Source organism: Sycon ciliatum, chromosome 4 (assembly GCF_964019385.1).
Source record: "Sycon ciliatum chromosome 4, ocSycCili1.1, whole genome shotgun sequence".
Lineage (NCBI taxonomy): Eukaryota > Metazoa > Porifera > Calcarea > Leucosolenida > Sycettidae > Sycon > Sycon ciliatum.
The window spans coordinates 15,676,916-15,690,822 of NC_088646.1; the positions used below are offsets into that span (position 1 = coordinate 15,676,916).

Sequence of the window (13,907 nt, forward strand, 5' to 3'; positions counted from 1 at the left end):
CCCCTTCCACCAACTCCCAGGGCAAGGGGTAAAACCCTCTTGAGCTCAGGTCATGTTGATAGTTGGATTTTGTTAGCAAAATAATATCGGCAAATGTTGGCCTGACTCGTGGTTAATTTATAATGGTGGTAAATACACACCTGGCAATATGGCGGTAAATACTCGCCTGCCCACACACTCTCCGACTCTAAGCTGCAAGTCACTCTTGCACAGAGCTCTCCTTCTCACCACCGCCACCATAAGTTCGCGCATGGCGCCTAGTCGATGCATGGTTTGTGGTATCCGACATGGCAGGCTGGTACGTCAGATAGCGCAGAGAGTGTGTGTGGACAGGCGTGTATTTACCGCCTTATTGCCAGGTGTGAATTTACCACCATCTGAATCAACCATAAGTAAAGCTGCAGTGGAGTTTTCAACTTCATGCAGCCATTGCAGGCCTGTATCCACAATTTTATATAAATTATTAAGAACGAAACAGCATGCTGTCCGCAGATTGAGTATATAAATTATTATATTATTGAGATGGTGTGAAGACACAAAATCCTCCTTGAGTATCCTCCTCACTAGAAACCCGGTAGTTTCAAAAACCCTGGACGTGCGAACTAGAAAGTACAATTACAGTCATGTAGGTATGAGGCAGTGCCCTTGTACAAGGGTAGCTGATGCCTGTGCCGGTGGAGGTGTGTATGTTTAGGGCCAGCGGGTGGTTCACACATGCACCGATGCATGGCTACATAATTATACAGCCCGAGAGCACGTGGCCCGGTGCATACAGTACTCAGCAGTAGTGTATGCTTGAACCCATAGCATGCACTACTACTGTGTTGGTCGTGGATAGCCGCGGTCAAAGAAATCCAACCCACGTGCCAAGAGCAGCACCAAGGCTCATTCGACCCCTGTGGCCCTCGAATTGTTTGTTTTTTCAACGTCCATGATGTAATTGAGATGGAACCGCGGCGCTAGCTGTTGTCGTTTGTTACTCGTGGGTTGGATTTCTTTGGCCACAACTGTAGTATGGGTGCAACTGTCAAGTAACAAATAATTTGTTTGCACGCATGTTGCATGAGACAAATGAGTTTCCTTATGCAGTGACGATCCACCGCATGCCACACCACTCTAACCCTGGAGACATGCCACGTCGCTGTAACCATAGAGATAGCCCATCTTAGGGAGTGTGTTTGCATGCAGTGTTTCCTGATGCAAACCATGCCCAGCAAGGAGGTCAAAGGTCAAAGGTTAAAGGTCAAAACGCAGTCCGTCAAAGTAGTGACCAAGATAATCCACTTTTAGTACGTGTTAAATGGAATATTGAAGTAATGGCCCACAAGTGAAACTGTACTGACGTCATCACCTCACAGCTGGTAGGATACTGTACTGACGTCATCACCTCACAGCTGGTGGGATACGTCTAGATCTATGCCGGTATCACTTGGGGGTCTTCTTCATCGACCCTGTAGTCAACCTGGGGCCGTACCACCCCTCATGAGCTGGCTCCGGGTCTGAGTAGGATTTCACTACTGGGACATTGAGAGAATCTGTGATGAAGGGAGGCAGAACAATGCCAGTGGGATACATCCGGGCATCTTCAGTAAAGTGGTGGCTCATGTAGTCAACCTTTTGTGGCAAATTTATTTACATACTGTAAGTCAACAAATGTTTGGCGCATATTCATTTTCGGCCTTGGTATATTTGGGACGAAATTTTGTTTTGCAAGGTTCAGTGTGACAGTGTATACAGGCAGCAGTAGTACAGGCCAAAAATGTAATGCGGCCGTAATGTGTCACGCAGTCTAGCCCTGAGAGGCCGAAATGTGAATGGGCCAAAATTGTGTAGACTTACCGTATGCCGCTGAATACCTTCGTATCACCAAAATATTGAGATGTGGTTAATCACAACCATACCAAGTGGTAACTGATCATCAAACATGCTTTCCAATCAGGTGCCCTTTGGCTCTAAGCTGCCTGGATCCGGGGAGTTTCCATGACTCCAAGAAAACAGCACATAATAATTATTATGAGTAACGGTAGAATTCATCCACTTGTTTTTTGGCTTAGTTAGAATTCTTTTCCAATTACTTCGAGGTAGGATTAGAACTGGAATGATGGGGTTATCTCTAGGAATATTGTTGTAATTTTTGCTCCTTGCAGTGGTGAATCCAGTGCTATGGATTACACCCTGGTCACCAAATGACATGTACAATACGGCAGCTGACCCTCTAATCAAAAGGTGGCTGGGGCGGTACAACCGTTTTCAGGGGTCATTTTGACTACATTTTTACTGCATTTTGACTGCACTTTCCAGTTTATCGGCAAGGTGGAGATGAAATTCGAAAATGTTTTCAGTGAATCTGGAGAAGAGCCTTCTCCGAGGCTAGCCTCATAGCTTTATTTTACTTTTGGACAAAATTTGAAAAAGTTTTATGAAAGGTCCGTGGAAAAATAACACGGACCTTTCATAAAATGTTTTCAAATTTTCTCCAAAATTAAAAATAGAACTATAGGAAGCTAGAGAAGGCTATCCTCCAGAGATTCACCGAAAAGCATTTTTGAATTTCATCTTCACCTAGCCGATAAACTCAAAAATGCAGTCAAAATGTTCCGGAAAAAGTCGTACCGCCCCAGCACTACTTTCATCACTTCAGAAACTACAAAACAAATCCGTACAGTGCAGAGCAGATAGGTTTTAGGTGCAAACAACACAGTTCCTGGTTGGGCAATATCATTCGGCTCATGGCGTAAAAAAAGTACCCCTCACTGTCATGCACGCACGCACGCACGCACGTGCGCACACACACACACACACACACATTCAACATTGGCACTGCAATGAACCATTGTACCAGGCTATGGAAGCATTTCCTCAGCAAAAGTACTAGCATGTTACCATCGAGTGCCTGTGACGTGAGTGAGAGTTAGCACCATCTCCCAGGGAAATCCTAAGCACTATTTTCCGGCACTATTTTCTCTCTGTATGAACTGACATGCTGTGGGTTTTCAATATCAGTCTACAACATGCCGATTAATGATGGACAAGTGCATATGTGATGAAATTTTATCTTGGTAGGTGGGTAGCCTCCAATGTTGTCCTCCATATTGCGTTCACTTTGACACTGTGTAGGATGATGTAGAGGATGACAATGTGTCACAAGGTTATGATGAGGTAAGCCAAGAGTATTATTTTACCAGCTCTACTTCTCTCAAGGCTTCTGATTTAGCTTTTGCAATAGACAAACAGGTCACGTGTCTGCGAGTGGGAGAATGCTACACTTGCCCTATCCTTGGTGAAACACATGGATTTCAAGTTTATGGTAGGACCGTGGAAGCTATTGAAAGTGAAATGCTGGGTAGGGGCACAGTTCTGCTGGTAGCGCCGGTTAAAACCAGGAGTGATGGATGATGGTGGGTGGCACAGAATCTTGTAGATGAAAGGCGTGAACGGTTTTAAAGCTTTTTATCTACTATATTTTGCTGAAGATAGCTTATTCTATGTGTGTACAGGTTTCTGTTCTCCATATTATCGTATCACGGCAATGGTGACCGTGAGAATAAAGGAAAACAACGTGTACAGTGAATCTCCAAAAGAACGATAATCCCGTGCAAGGTTGGCTGACCATGGCACTTTTTCAAGGCGAGGCCATTGTTGCCGCAATCAGACTGCTCTCGGGTGACACTCCCCTGAGCCTCCGAATTTACTGTGCCTGCTGTACTTGCCTGTGGTGTGTGAATGTGATGATGACGTTTGAGGACTACCCAAAACCACCTGGATTCCTACCATTTTCAGGCGAAAAATCTGTATTTTCAAAAATTGATCTAGTGTCATAAATTTGGTTCTAAAGAGACATAGACATCAGTAGGCAACAAAAACCAAAGTTTCTACATCATAATTATATCCATTATAGAGGTCAGAATGGTCAATTCAAAATAGGTGTATGTTGCGATTTTCTCCAAAAATCGGGATTTTCAAAAATTGATATTGTGTCCTAAAGTTTGATTTTAAAGAGACATCGACATCAGTGGGCAACAAAAATGGATCACACTGTTCATCCTCACTATCGCTGCTCATAAAGATAATGCCGAGGGCCTCAGACAAGGAGACACTTGACAGGTTACGTGCCATCGGCACTCTCAACAAAGTAACAAGTTAGTTTCAAATTCCAAATAATTTCTCGATCGGCGAATTCTCTAAGTATACTCAAATGTGGCCGGTTCTCCACAGGACCGACCCGGATCGACTGCGACATGTCTCACCTTGACAAAGAATCAGATCGTACTCGTCTGAGCAACATATGAGCGACTTCAAGCACCTAAAAATATAATCAATATCGCAATTATCTCAAAAACGGATATACTGTAAATATACAAATTTTCGGCAGCTATTAATTTCGGCTATATTCGGCACCGACCCAAAACGCCTAAATTAAAACGCCGATGAAATTTTTCACAGCATCTCTCGCACTAAACCATGCCCTCTACCCACGCCGAAAATAAATCGCCGCCGAAATGTCAAAAATCGTGAAGTGCCGAAATTTTGCAGCGCCGAAAGTGTGTATATTTACAGTACTCGTCTTTAGGAATCCAGCTATACCTTAAAAAAACGGATATATTCGTCCTTCGTCCTCAAAGGGTTAACGGAAGGTCATTTGTCTATAGTCTGCGAGGCAAATTTCTCTTTGCAATCTTTCCCTTGGTTGCCTCAAGGTTGATGGTGGACTGTCATCAAGCACACCCATCAGACAACAGAAGCCGGCAGCACTGCCCGCATTACCTGCTTTGCCTGAAAAGACTTCTGCTGCATGGCGATACTGTGAGACTGGCCCTACGCCGGAAGAAGTAAGGCAGGCAGCGTGCATGATGTGATGGTGATATGCAGTACATGTAAGGCAGGTGTGCATGATGTGATGGTGATATGCAGTACATGTAGTATGATAAGACAGGCAATCACCAATGCGTAATCCAGTATTGCCATTCAAACTCTATGCACATTCCGTCTAGCACTTTTTTTAAAGGTGTTAGGCCATCATTTTTTATAGCTATGTTTCGCGTCGTCCGCACGCATACGTTTTGATTTTTTTCGGACAAAAATAAAAAATCGAACATGCACACTGAGTGTACGATCGTGCGAGTCATCAGTGTGGACAGGTTGCATACGGCGAAGCTGGGATTCAGAAATGGCCTCTAGCCTAGGCCAGCGTTGGTAAATCGTTTGTTCGGCATCTGGGAGCAATATTCTATGAGCTTACACCAGACCGCATTGATCGCCTAAGCTGAGAGGATGCGTCGTTCCGGAGCTCTTTGCACCGCTGCTGAAGTCTGAGTACAATATTCCAGCGAAGCACCATGACCAGCGGTTGCCTCCTCTGTCCAAAGTGAATATTTACTCATGCTGATAACCCAGATGTTGTGCTTCGATGTACGATTTTTCTTTCGAATGTACACCATGCACGAGCTATTGTGCTATGTACAGTGCATACACATCGATGATGATCATGATGAGCCTTTTTTATTATTTTGCAACTTTTTATTTTTTCCACCTCTCGCATATGATTCTGGAAGTTGAACTGACGCGAAACATAGATATAAAAAATGATGGCCTTACGTAGAGGCAGTGGGGCGTGATGCAATAGTCGTTGCCTTTGTGAATGCTTTTTGTGCTGGTGTCATGCACCCAGCAGCAGGTTAAGTGGATGGTACAATGGTATCATAAAGACTTATGATGCATGCACTGGCTTACAAGAAGGTCTTTAGACTCTTTACTCGAATGCATAATGGTATGCCCGTGGACCTGTTTCGCTGTATTGTGTCCAGAATGCAATCGCTCCGTATGCTGCATTTGCTTCTGAGGTAAGCATCCATGTACAAGTACGACTGAAGTGTCATGCAGGTTTCTAAAGTGTTTCTTACAATGATTACCACAGTTTGAGTGTCCGGCTGAACGCCTATGCTCACAACATAGTGCCGATGCCAGTAGCAGTGCCAACACACACAGTGCACTGCATGACTGAACCAGCTTTACGGCTATATCTTCCTCGTTTTGCTACCGGGGGATACTAGTACATTGTAATTGCTGCTACATGTATGTGTATGTAAACAGCTCCTATACCATGAGATGTATGCGTGCTATGTACGCATGTGTCATGCAGGGTATGATGAGACATTCCTTCCCACCGGGCAAGGTAGAAAGCAAGAGTACATCAGTCAATATGGTAAGTTAGTTTGCAGTGTTACACAAGTCACAGTAGTTAGTTGGCCGTACCTGAGGTAACGGACTCAAGGAGATGGGCTGTTTAAGTTAAGGTATTCTTTTCTGTTGTTTTCCAATGGGATAACTTGAAGTTGTTCAGTCCAGTCCACGGTACTACTCCCAAGTAATGTTTGTGTGTAAGTTACTACATGGTGGCTGTGTTCTGCACCCTGAATGACTTGAAGAAAACGCCACACAGTTACAGTATGCTCGACTCTGCTGCTCAGTACCTGGTTGCTACTAGCCTACCACCAGCTAGCTAGAACAGCATGCCGGTAAGGCTGCTGCATGCTGCGGCACTTGTGTCTGCTTAGCACTGTGCAGGTAGCCTTTAGAGCTGCTGTATTTGACCCGATTGTGTTTCCTTGTGCGCTCTGCGTTCTGCATTTGTGCTAGAAGCTTCACTGTGTGTCCAGTGCTGAGGTGTTGACAAAGATTGATGATGTAGATCAGTCTACAACAAGCAAGGATGCGTTCCCGGATGCCGACGAGGAACCGCTATACAACGACCCCACTAAACGTACCAGCTTCCAGGCATTCCCTGGAGGGGCACCGAACAATGTGAGTGCAATGCACGTGCACCAATGTCCGGTTTTGATGGTCGTTAGTTTTATACACTCATCGCCTGGTGTTTGTCCCCAGGCTGGAGTAGTTATTTCTAAACTGCAGTAGAAACTAAACTTCTGACTGTGCTGGAAAATCTAAATGTTGTCCGGGAATTGGTGTAGTTCATGTGCAAAGAGATCAGGCAAACGTCTTTGATCTATTTCTGTGTGTCGACGCAGGGTGCTGCACTTGCTGTATCCAATGTCATGTATGAAGTGCAATCAGCCAATTCACCATCTGCAGCAGCAGCACGCTCACCAGCAGCTCGTTCACCAGCGCCTTTACCAGCATACTCCCCAGTACCTGCGTATTCACCAGCACCTCCTGCAGTGTATGCACAGCCGGTATGTCACTGCCACACATGTATCCGTATATGCCTGTGACTTCCTATTTGACTGTGTAGCAGCAGTACAGTGTGTATGACATTGGGTTGGTGACACGCCGCTCCTACTTTCTCTTCCCAAAGATGGGATAAACTGAATACAGTCAATCAGTTCGGTTCCGATTGAGCTGTGTATGTGTATAGATGTAAATACACATGTGCAGGCCCGGCGGAAGCAATTGTTGATTGGTCCGGCCAAGTTTTTTCGCCAGCACAGCACTTGCGCACATGTGACATGTGACAACACAACGTCTCTTTGCTCATCATAGGTCAACCAAGACCATGTCTTGAAATACATGTATGACGCCTGACAAGAGCGCTTCACCACTGCCTTTTTCCCAAATTCCCGCCGAGGAAACGCGAAGGAAGTAGTTGGGTGGACTGGCACTTCTGGCACAGATACTTCGCTGGAAGAAGCCATAGCTGCTAAGCATGCACTGCAGCTAAGCTGACCAAACAGCGAGACAAATTTAAAAAACTACTTCGTTCAGTAAGTACTTGAGGGTTTTTCGTCGAGTGCTTCACATTCTTTTACTGAACGAAGTAGTTTTTTTCAAATTTGTCTCACTGTTTGGTCAGTTTAGCTGCAGTGCATGCTTAGCAGCTATGGCTTCTTCCAGCGAAGTATCCATCATGGCACGTGCTTTCAGGTCGCGCGACTCGCGCCACAGGCCCACAGGCGCTAGGCCATAGCTAGCCCTCAAGCGCGCACGCGTGCACGGCAAGATCAGAGCGAGATCGCAAGTACGCGTATATGCAATCGATGATCACAACAATCATAACGTTACTGTGTCGTAAAAAAATCGTCGGTGGCCGAAAAGTTGGTCCGGCCATGGCCGGACCGACCGGAGCGGCTCCGCCGGCCCTGATGTGTCACCATCCATGGTACTCGTAGTGGCGCCTGTAGGCAAACTTGGCTCAATGTATACAGTCAACTTCGTTTATAACGACATTCGGCGGGGCATCAAGAAAGTGTCCTTATTCGCGAAGTGTCGTTACACCCGAAGTCTCATTATATGTATTACAGTTGGATGGAACTTTGCTCTGGGCATGGACATTCTGTCGTTATTCGCGAATTGTCGTTATATCCGCAGTCGTTAATAGCGAAGTTGACTGTACATTGACCAGTTTGAAAGCCGGATAATTGCACCAGCACACCCTTTATCCCGCAATCCGACACTGATACTAAGACTGACACAAGCTGAATCGACATTTGTGCATACTGTATTCATGCATTGTAAAATGGCACAAGTAACTTACTTTATAGCTCAGTAATGGTAAGAGTATGCACTCAGAGATGGATACATTACCAACAAATTGACGGCAGATGACTTGCAGTCTGCTTGATGGCATCATTGAATGGATACCCTTTTTTCATTGTGCCAGGAATGTCTCTCTCGATCTGTCTTTCCATCCTCTCTTCCTCTGTCTCTTCCTCATCTCTTCCTCTCTCTCTCTCCCTCATCTCCGGCCCTCCTTCTCTCCCTCCTCTATCACTCTCTTTCTCTTTCTTCTCTCCTCATTATATCTAGGATGAGTTCACTGGGAAGCATTCAGACAAGTCCTCAACACTGGCATCCTATTCACACTTGAGTTTCAATCCCAAGGTAGGAGACAGGCGGTGTGCGTTGACCATGACTGCACAGCATTCGAACATCACAGCCTCCATTGATGACGGGGGAGTTCAATCTACACCGTAGGAAGGGTCATTTCTGCTTTCGGACACTTTGCAATGGGCCTGGGGTCTGATTTACTCACCTCCTATCGCTTTAGGGTCTGCAGCAGACAACTTGATCCTTTCAAGTGGTGAAATTCCTACTGATAAGGAAGAGCCTGTCTGATTGACTCTCATGCATATCTTTACACTTGCTATATTCAAACTGCACTTTGTCTGTTGCAATGGTGGTGTGCATAAGATGGGAATGTGGATGACGGTGATACGGAGATGACCGTATGTGAGATTCATCTACAGTAAAGCCTGTGATTAACGACCACCCCTTGGGGCCAGAGAAAGCGGTCTTTAGTGGCAGGTGGTCCTTAGTTAGAGGTTTGCACTGCACAACCATATGTGAATGTGAGACCGTCCGTGCCTGGCGCGGTGGTCTGCAGTAGCAGGCTGGTCGCTAGTCACGGTGGTCTTTAGTTACAGGTTTTACTGTAGTACCAGGCTGGTCGCTAGTCACGGTGGTCTTTAGTTACAGGTTTTACTGTAGTAGCAGGCTGGTCGCTAGTCACGGTGGTCTTTAGTTACAGGTTTTACTGTAGTACCAGGCTGGTCGCTAGTCACGGTGGTCTTTAGTTACAGGTTTTACTGTAGTACCAGGCTGGTCGCTAGTCACGGTGGTCTTTAGTTACAGGTTTTACTGTAGTACCAGGCTGGTCGCTAGTCACGGTGGTCTTTAGTTACAGGTTTTACTGTAGTAGCAGGCTGGTCGCTAGTCACGGTGCCGGTCTTTAGTTACAGGTTTTACTGTACTTTCAAATCGAACCAGGTGATATTGGTGTTACCATTAACTTGCTTGTCATGTATTGTGTCTTGTAGGAGCCAGACCCAGCACTGCAAGCCAAGCTCTATGAAGAGCCACCGGACACTGAACCAGCAATCTATGATAGACTGGCCAAGCAGCAGTGTCGCCAAATTCCAGCGGATGACATTCGCCTCTTGGATCAGCTGCGCTACAGGTGAGTGGACGGCATGTTCCATGATGATGTATTAGCGTGACTGCATCAGTCTTTCTCTTGCGGCCATCATGTGCATTGTATGTGATAGGTTTCATCCTTTCATCATCATAACTACTAGCTCAAGTCATAGGCTCAAGGAACAATAATGGTGCTTGATTGGTGACTAACCTATAAAGTGACTCCAGTAGATCGGTTTGGCAATGCAGTGACTCTGAGCTCTGCTGATGAGACCTAAGAAGGATGAAATAGGTAGCAGCCCGGAGATAGAATACAATCAGCATTGTCTTGCTTTACTGTTCTGGCATTGCTTGATCGTGTTGCTCGTGTTGTGATCTGGTGCTTGTGTAGTCACTTTGGAAACATACATCGAGCGGAGTGGAAACAGGGCGATACAAGCAGACAAGTTGTAGCCAAGACTGTCAGCAGTGGTTCGTCGCAGGAGCTCAAGACAAAGCTACTGCAGGAAGGTGTCATCATGGGGCAGTTCCACCATGAGAACATAATACGGCTACAAGGACTTGTACTCCAAGGTCCCTCTGTAAGAAACTTACTGTTGGGACATGTGATGTTATGCAGACAATGTTTCTAAGCCATGGATGTGATAGCTATTATATCTAAATGATGTGCATGTTGATAGTGCGTGTTGCTAGCCTAGTGGAATTTGGCAGTGCATGCTGGTGCTGCGTGTTGGTAGTGCATGCATGCATGCAGTGCAGGGGTTGGGGAGGGGAATTCCCATACGTCATGCTCATTACAACGTGGGAACTCCAACAGGCCTACATGTAGTGGTAGTAGTGGTTGGAGTCGCATGGTGTAAGGCAGTGAGTCCGATCCGCACTGTATTACTCTCAGTGTGTATGTGTCAGCCATTACATGACTGTGAGCAGCTGAACAGTGATCAGTCACATATGTCACAACCTGCACTACTGTTTCGGTTGGATGTAATGAATTAGTTCCATCCTCAACAGGTACAATGCTTATGTTTGACCCGGCACTGGCATTTTGCTCGGCATACCTTTTTTCATAGATGATGCTGATATGGGAGTTCATGGACAAAGGAGTGCTGAATACTGTGTTAGCCACAATGATGCCAAAGTAAGTAAAATGCATACTATACTGTACTAGCCCTTTAGTTTATGTTTGAAAGCAATACTGATTGTGACTCAAGTACTCGTACCTACTAGACAATGCTAGCCTGCATTCCGTCGGTCAATCAAGATGTTTGCGTCAAGTTCTGCTAAGCCTATGTAATGTTTTCTGTGGAGTTACATGACCGACTGTGGGTATCAACACAGTTCATGCTATTGTAAGGCAGAGTGGATTGAACAAAGAATGTGCCTGGAACTGGCTAATGCAGTACATAGAAATAGTTATCCTATTCTTGACATGGCATGAAAGAACACCACGGAAAGGAAGGTATTGGTTTACCTGTAGACTTCCCCCCCCCCCCCCCTCCCCCTCTCATGCAACACGGTTAAGAGAGACTGATCTATATGTTTGTGTGTTGCATTGTGTTTTGTATTGTGTGTTGTGTTGTGTGTTGTATTGCGTGCTCAGTGCCAGTGAGAAGCCACGACGTCATGTCAAGACCATGCTGCTGAACATGACACGTAACATTGCATCCGCTATGGAGTACCTAGCTGGTAAAGGATTTGTACACAGGGTGAGTAATCCTGAGTCGCTATGTCAACCACATGGCTGCACCACTGCATGCCACCCAGGGGCCATACACCTATACGTCGCATGGGTACACTTGCTTGGGCAGCAATTGTTCCTAAATAATATTATATTGTACTCAGTAGGCAGTCGTTGTCATATCCATCCGACTGTTTACAGGACATTGACTGCATACTGGACTCCCGACTGCCTATAGTGACCCGACTGTCTATAGTGACCTGACTGCCTATAGTGAGCCGACTGCCTATAGTGACCCGATTGCCTATAGTGACCCGGCTGCCTATAGTGACCCTGCTGCCTACAGTGACCCGACTGCCTATAGTGAGCTGACTGCCTATAGTGACCCGACTGCCTATAGTGACCCGACTGCCTATAGGGACCCGACTGCCTATAGGGACCCGACTGCCTATAGTGACCCGACTGCCTATAGTGACCCGACTGCCTATAGTGACCTGACTGCCTATAGTGACCCGACTGCCTATAGTGACCTGACTGCCTATAGTGATCTGACTGCCTATAGTGACCTGACTGCCTATAGTGATCTGACTGCCTATGGTGACCTGACTGCCTATAGTGACCTGACTGCCTATAGTGGCCCGACTGTCTACTGAGTCCGACATAATTATAATGCACTGTAACAGCATGCATAACCTGGTATAGCATGTGCATCATTGTGTACCTAGCACAATGTGGTGGTAGGCAATTTTCATGTGTGTGCTGTTCTTCTCAGTTGATCAGGTCAGGAAGCATGGGTGCCTTGTACTCGTCCTACAGCAGACATGCTTTGATGAAGGCAGTCAACATTTCAAAACGATTTGAATTGGGTAGAATTGAAATGTCTTTTGAGAGAAAGTAATCTTAGTGATAGCCTGATATGTAGCGGTGAATGCTAACTCTTATTGTTTGTGTGAACTAGGACTTGGCTGCACGTAACATTCTGGTGAACTCTAAGAATGTTTGCAAGGTAAGCCTGGTCACCACGGTCACAAATGCTGTACACTTTTCCCCTGTAGAAATGTGTTTGTCAAGTCCCAGTGCACCTTCATCATAAGACCCACATTATGCGACTGCAGTAGACAGACTTCCCCCAACACAAACCACTACCCTGGTATACCACGGGACATTATGTAATCAATGACGAATCATGTATGTGTCTTATGATCCCCATTGTTGCTGCCTTGGGTACGTCTACCTATTGCAAATGTATGGGACCTTGATCTAAGACCACCTGCCTTGAACAACCGCTTATGTTCGCACCTTGGGGCACTGTACAGCCAAAGGAATCAGTTTCCAAACTCTGGCCGTGTAAATAGATGTGTGTGTGTAAATGTGTGTGTGTATGTGTGTGTGTGTAAATGTGTGTGTGTGTGTGTGTATGTGTGTGTGCGCGCGCACGCACGCATGTGGTGTGTGTGTGTATGTATGTTACAGATTGGTAACTTCAACATGTCACGTGACCTGGCTGATCGGGACTATTACCTGTCATCAAGTATTGGTCTGACGCCACAGTCTACGTCAAAGTGGATGGCACCAGAGGTATGTCACTGATCTTAACCCTTACAGTGTATAGTGCAATTCAGTATGAGGATGAAGAAAACAAACACACCTGATTGCGCGCAATTTTTCAGCTTTGGGACCGGAAAAGTCGAAGCACCAAAAAGTGCTAGATTTCCAACTTCTCAATGTCGTGTTCTTGATGTTGCTTCCCAGACGTTCATATCGCATCTGTTCTCATCGGCATCGGATGTGTGGAGTTTCGGCGTAGTGCTCTATGAGATGTGGACATTCGGACGGAGCCCATACGGTGCATGGAGTGACCAAAAGGTGAGTGTGCCACCTCTGAATTAGTGCTGTCCCAGCACTCATTTTCAAGCAAATACTGTACAATTATACAAACAACTGGTGACAAGTTCCTCCAAGAGGTGTGTGTGTGGGGGGGGGGGGGGGGCTGCAGCATACCCTTTAGTGTGGCTCTAACCAGAGAGAATATGGTTCAATGCCGCACTGGGTCAGTATGGATATAATGTATTTGAAGTGTTTGGTAAGGCCGCCGGGTTGGTTGTCTCGACTGAAAAAGTGTTGCCCAGCAGGATTGTGTAATTGCTGTAATGTTCCCTGTTGATGATGTAATGTTCCCTGTTGATGATGTAATGTTCCCTGTTGATGATGTAATGTTCCCTGTTGATGATGTAATGTTCCCTGTTGATGATGTAATGTTCCCTGTTGATGATGCCAGTGCTTGCTTGCACCGTCACTATTCACCATCCCGTATCACAACTGATTGTTCTATTCCCACTGTGTATGCATTGTGTTCTCAGGT

The 13,907-nt window shown here is 45.8% G+C and overlaps 1 protein-coding gene across 2 annotated transcripts in view; it reads left to right on the plus strand.

The window, feature by feature from the left end:
* Nucleotides 1–3,124: 3,124 nt before the first annotated feature.
* The window catches only part of LOC135814652 (ephrin type-A receptor 8-like), a 13,149-nt gene continuing 2,366 nt past the window's right edge, over nt 3,125–13,907 (plus strand). The window contains exons 1-15 of one of the 2 annotated variants that reach the window (XM_065327810.1): nt 3,125–3,159; nt 4,698–4,829; nt 5,805–5,840; nt 6,140–6,202; nt 6,637–6,801; nt 7,026–7,190; nt 8,761–8,835; nt 9,771–9,910; nt 10,259–10,448; nt 10,938–11,005; nt 11,468–11,573; nt 12,504–12,551; nt 13,019–13,123; nt 13,298–13,411; nt 13,906–13,907. The exon at nt 13,906–13,907 is cut by the window's right edge and continues 84 nt beyond it. In XM_065327810.1, the coding sequence (XP_065183882.1) occupies nt 6,143–6,202; nt 6,637–6,801; nt 7,026–7,190; nt 8,761–8,835; nt 9,771–9,910; nt 10,259–10,448; nt 10,938–11,005; nt 11,468–11,573; nt 12,504–12,551; nt 13,019–13,123; nt 13,298–13,411; nt 13,906–13,907 (1,238 nt within the window). In that variant the 5' untranslated portion in view covers nt 3,125–3,159; nt 4,698–4,829; nt 5,805–5,840; nt 6,140–6,142. The remainder of the gene's footprint in view (nt 3,160–4,697; nt 4,830–5,804; nt 5,841–6,139; nt 6,203–6,636; nt 6,802–7,025; nt 7,191–8,760; nt 8,836–9,770; nt 9,911–10,258; nt 10,449–10,937; nt 11,006–11,467; nt 11,574–12,503; nt 12,552–13,018; nt 13,124–13,297; nt 13,412–13,905) is intronic. The other variant, XM_065327811.1, reaches the window with a different exon arrangement.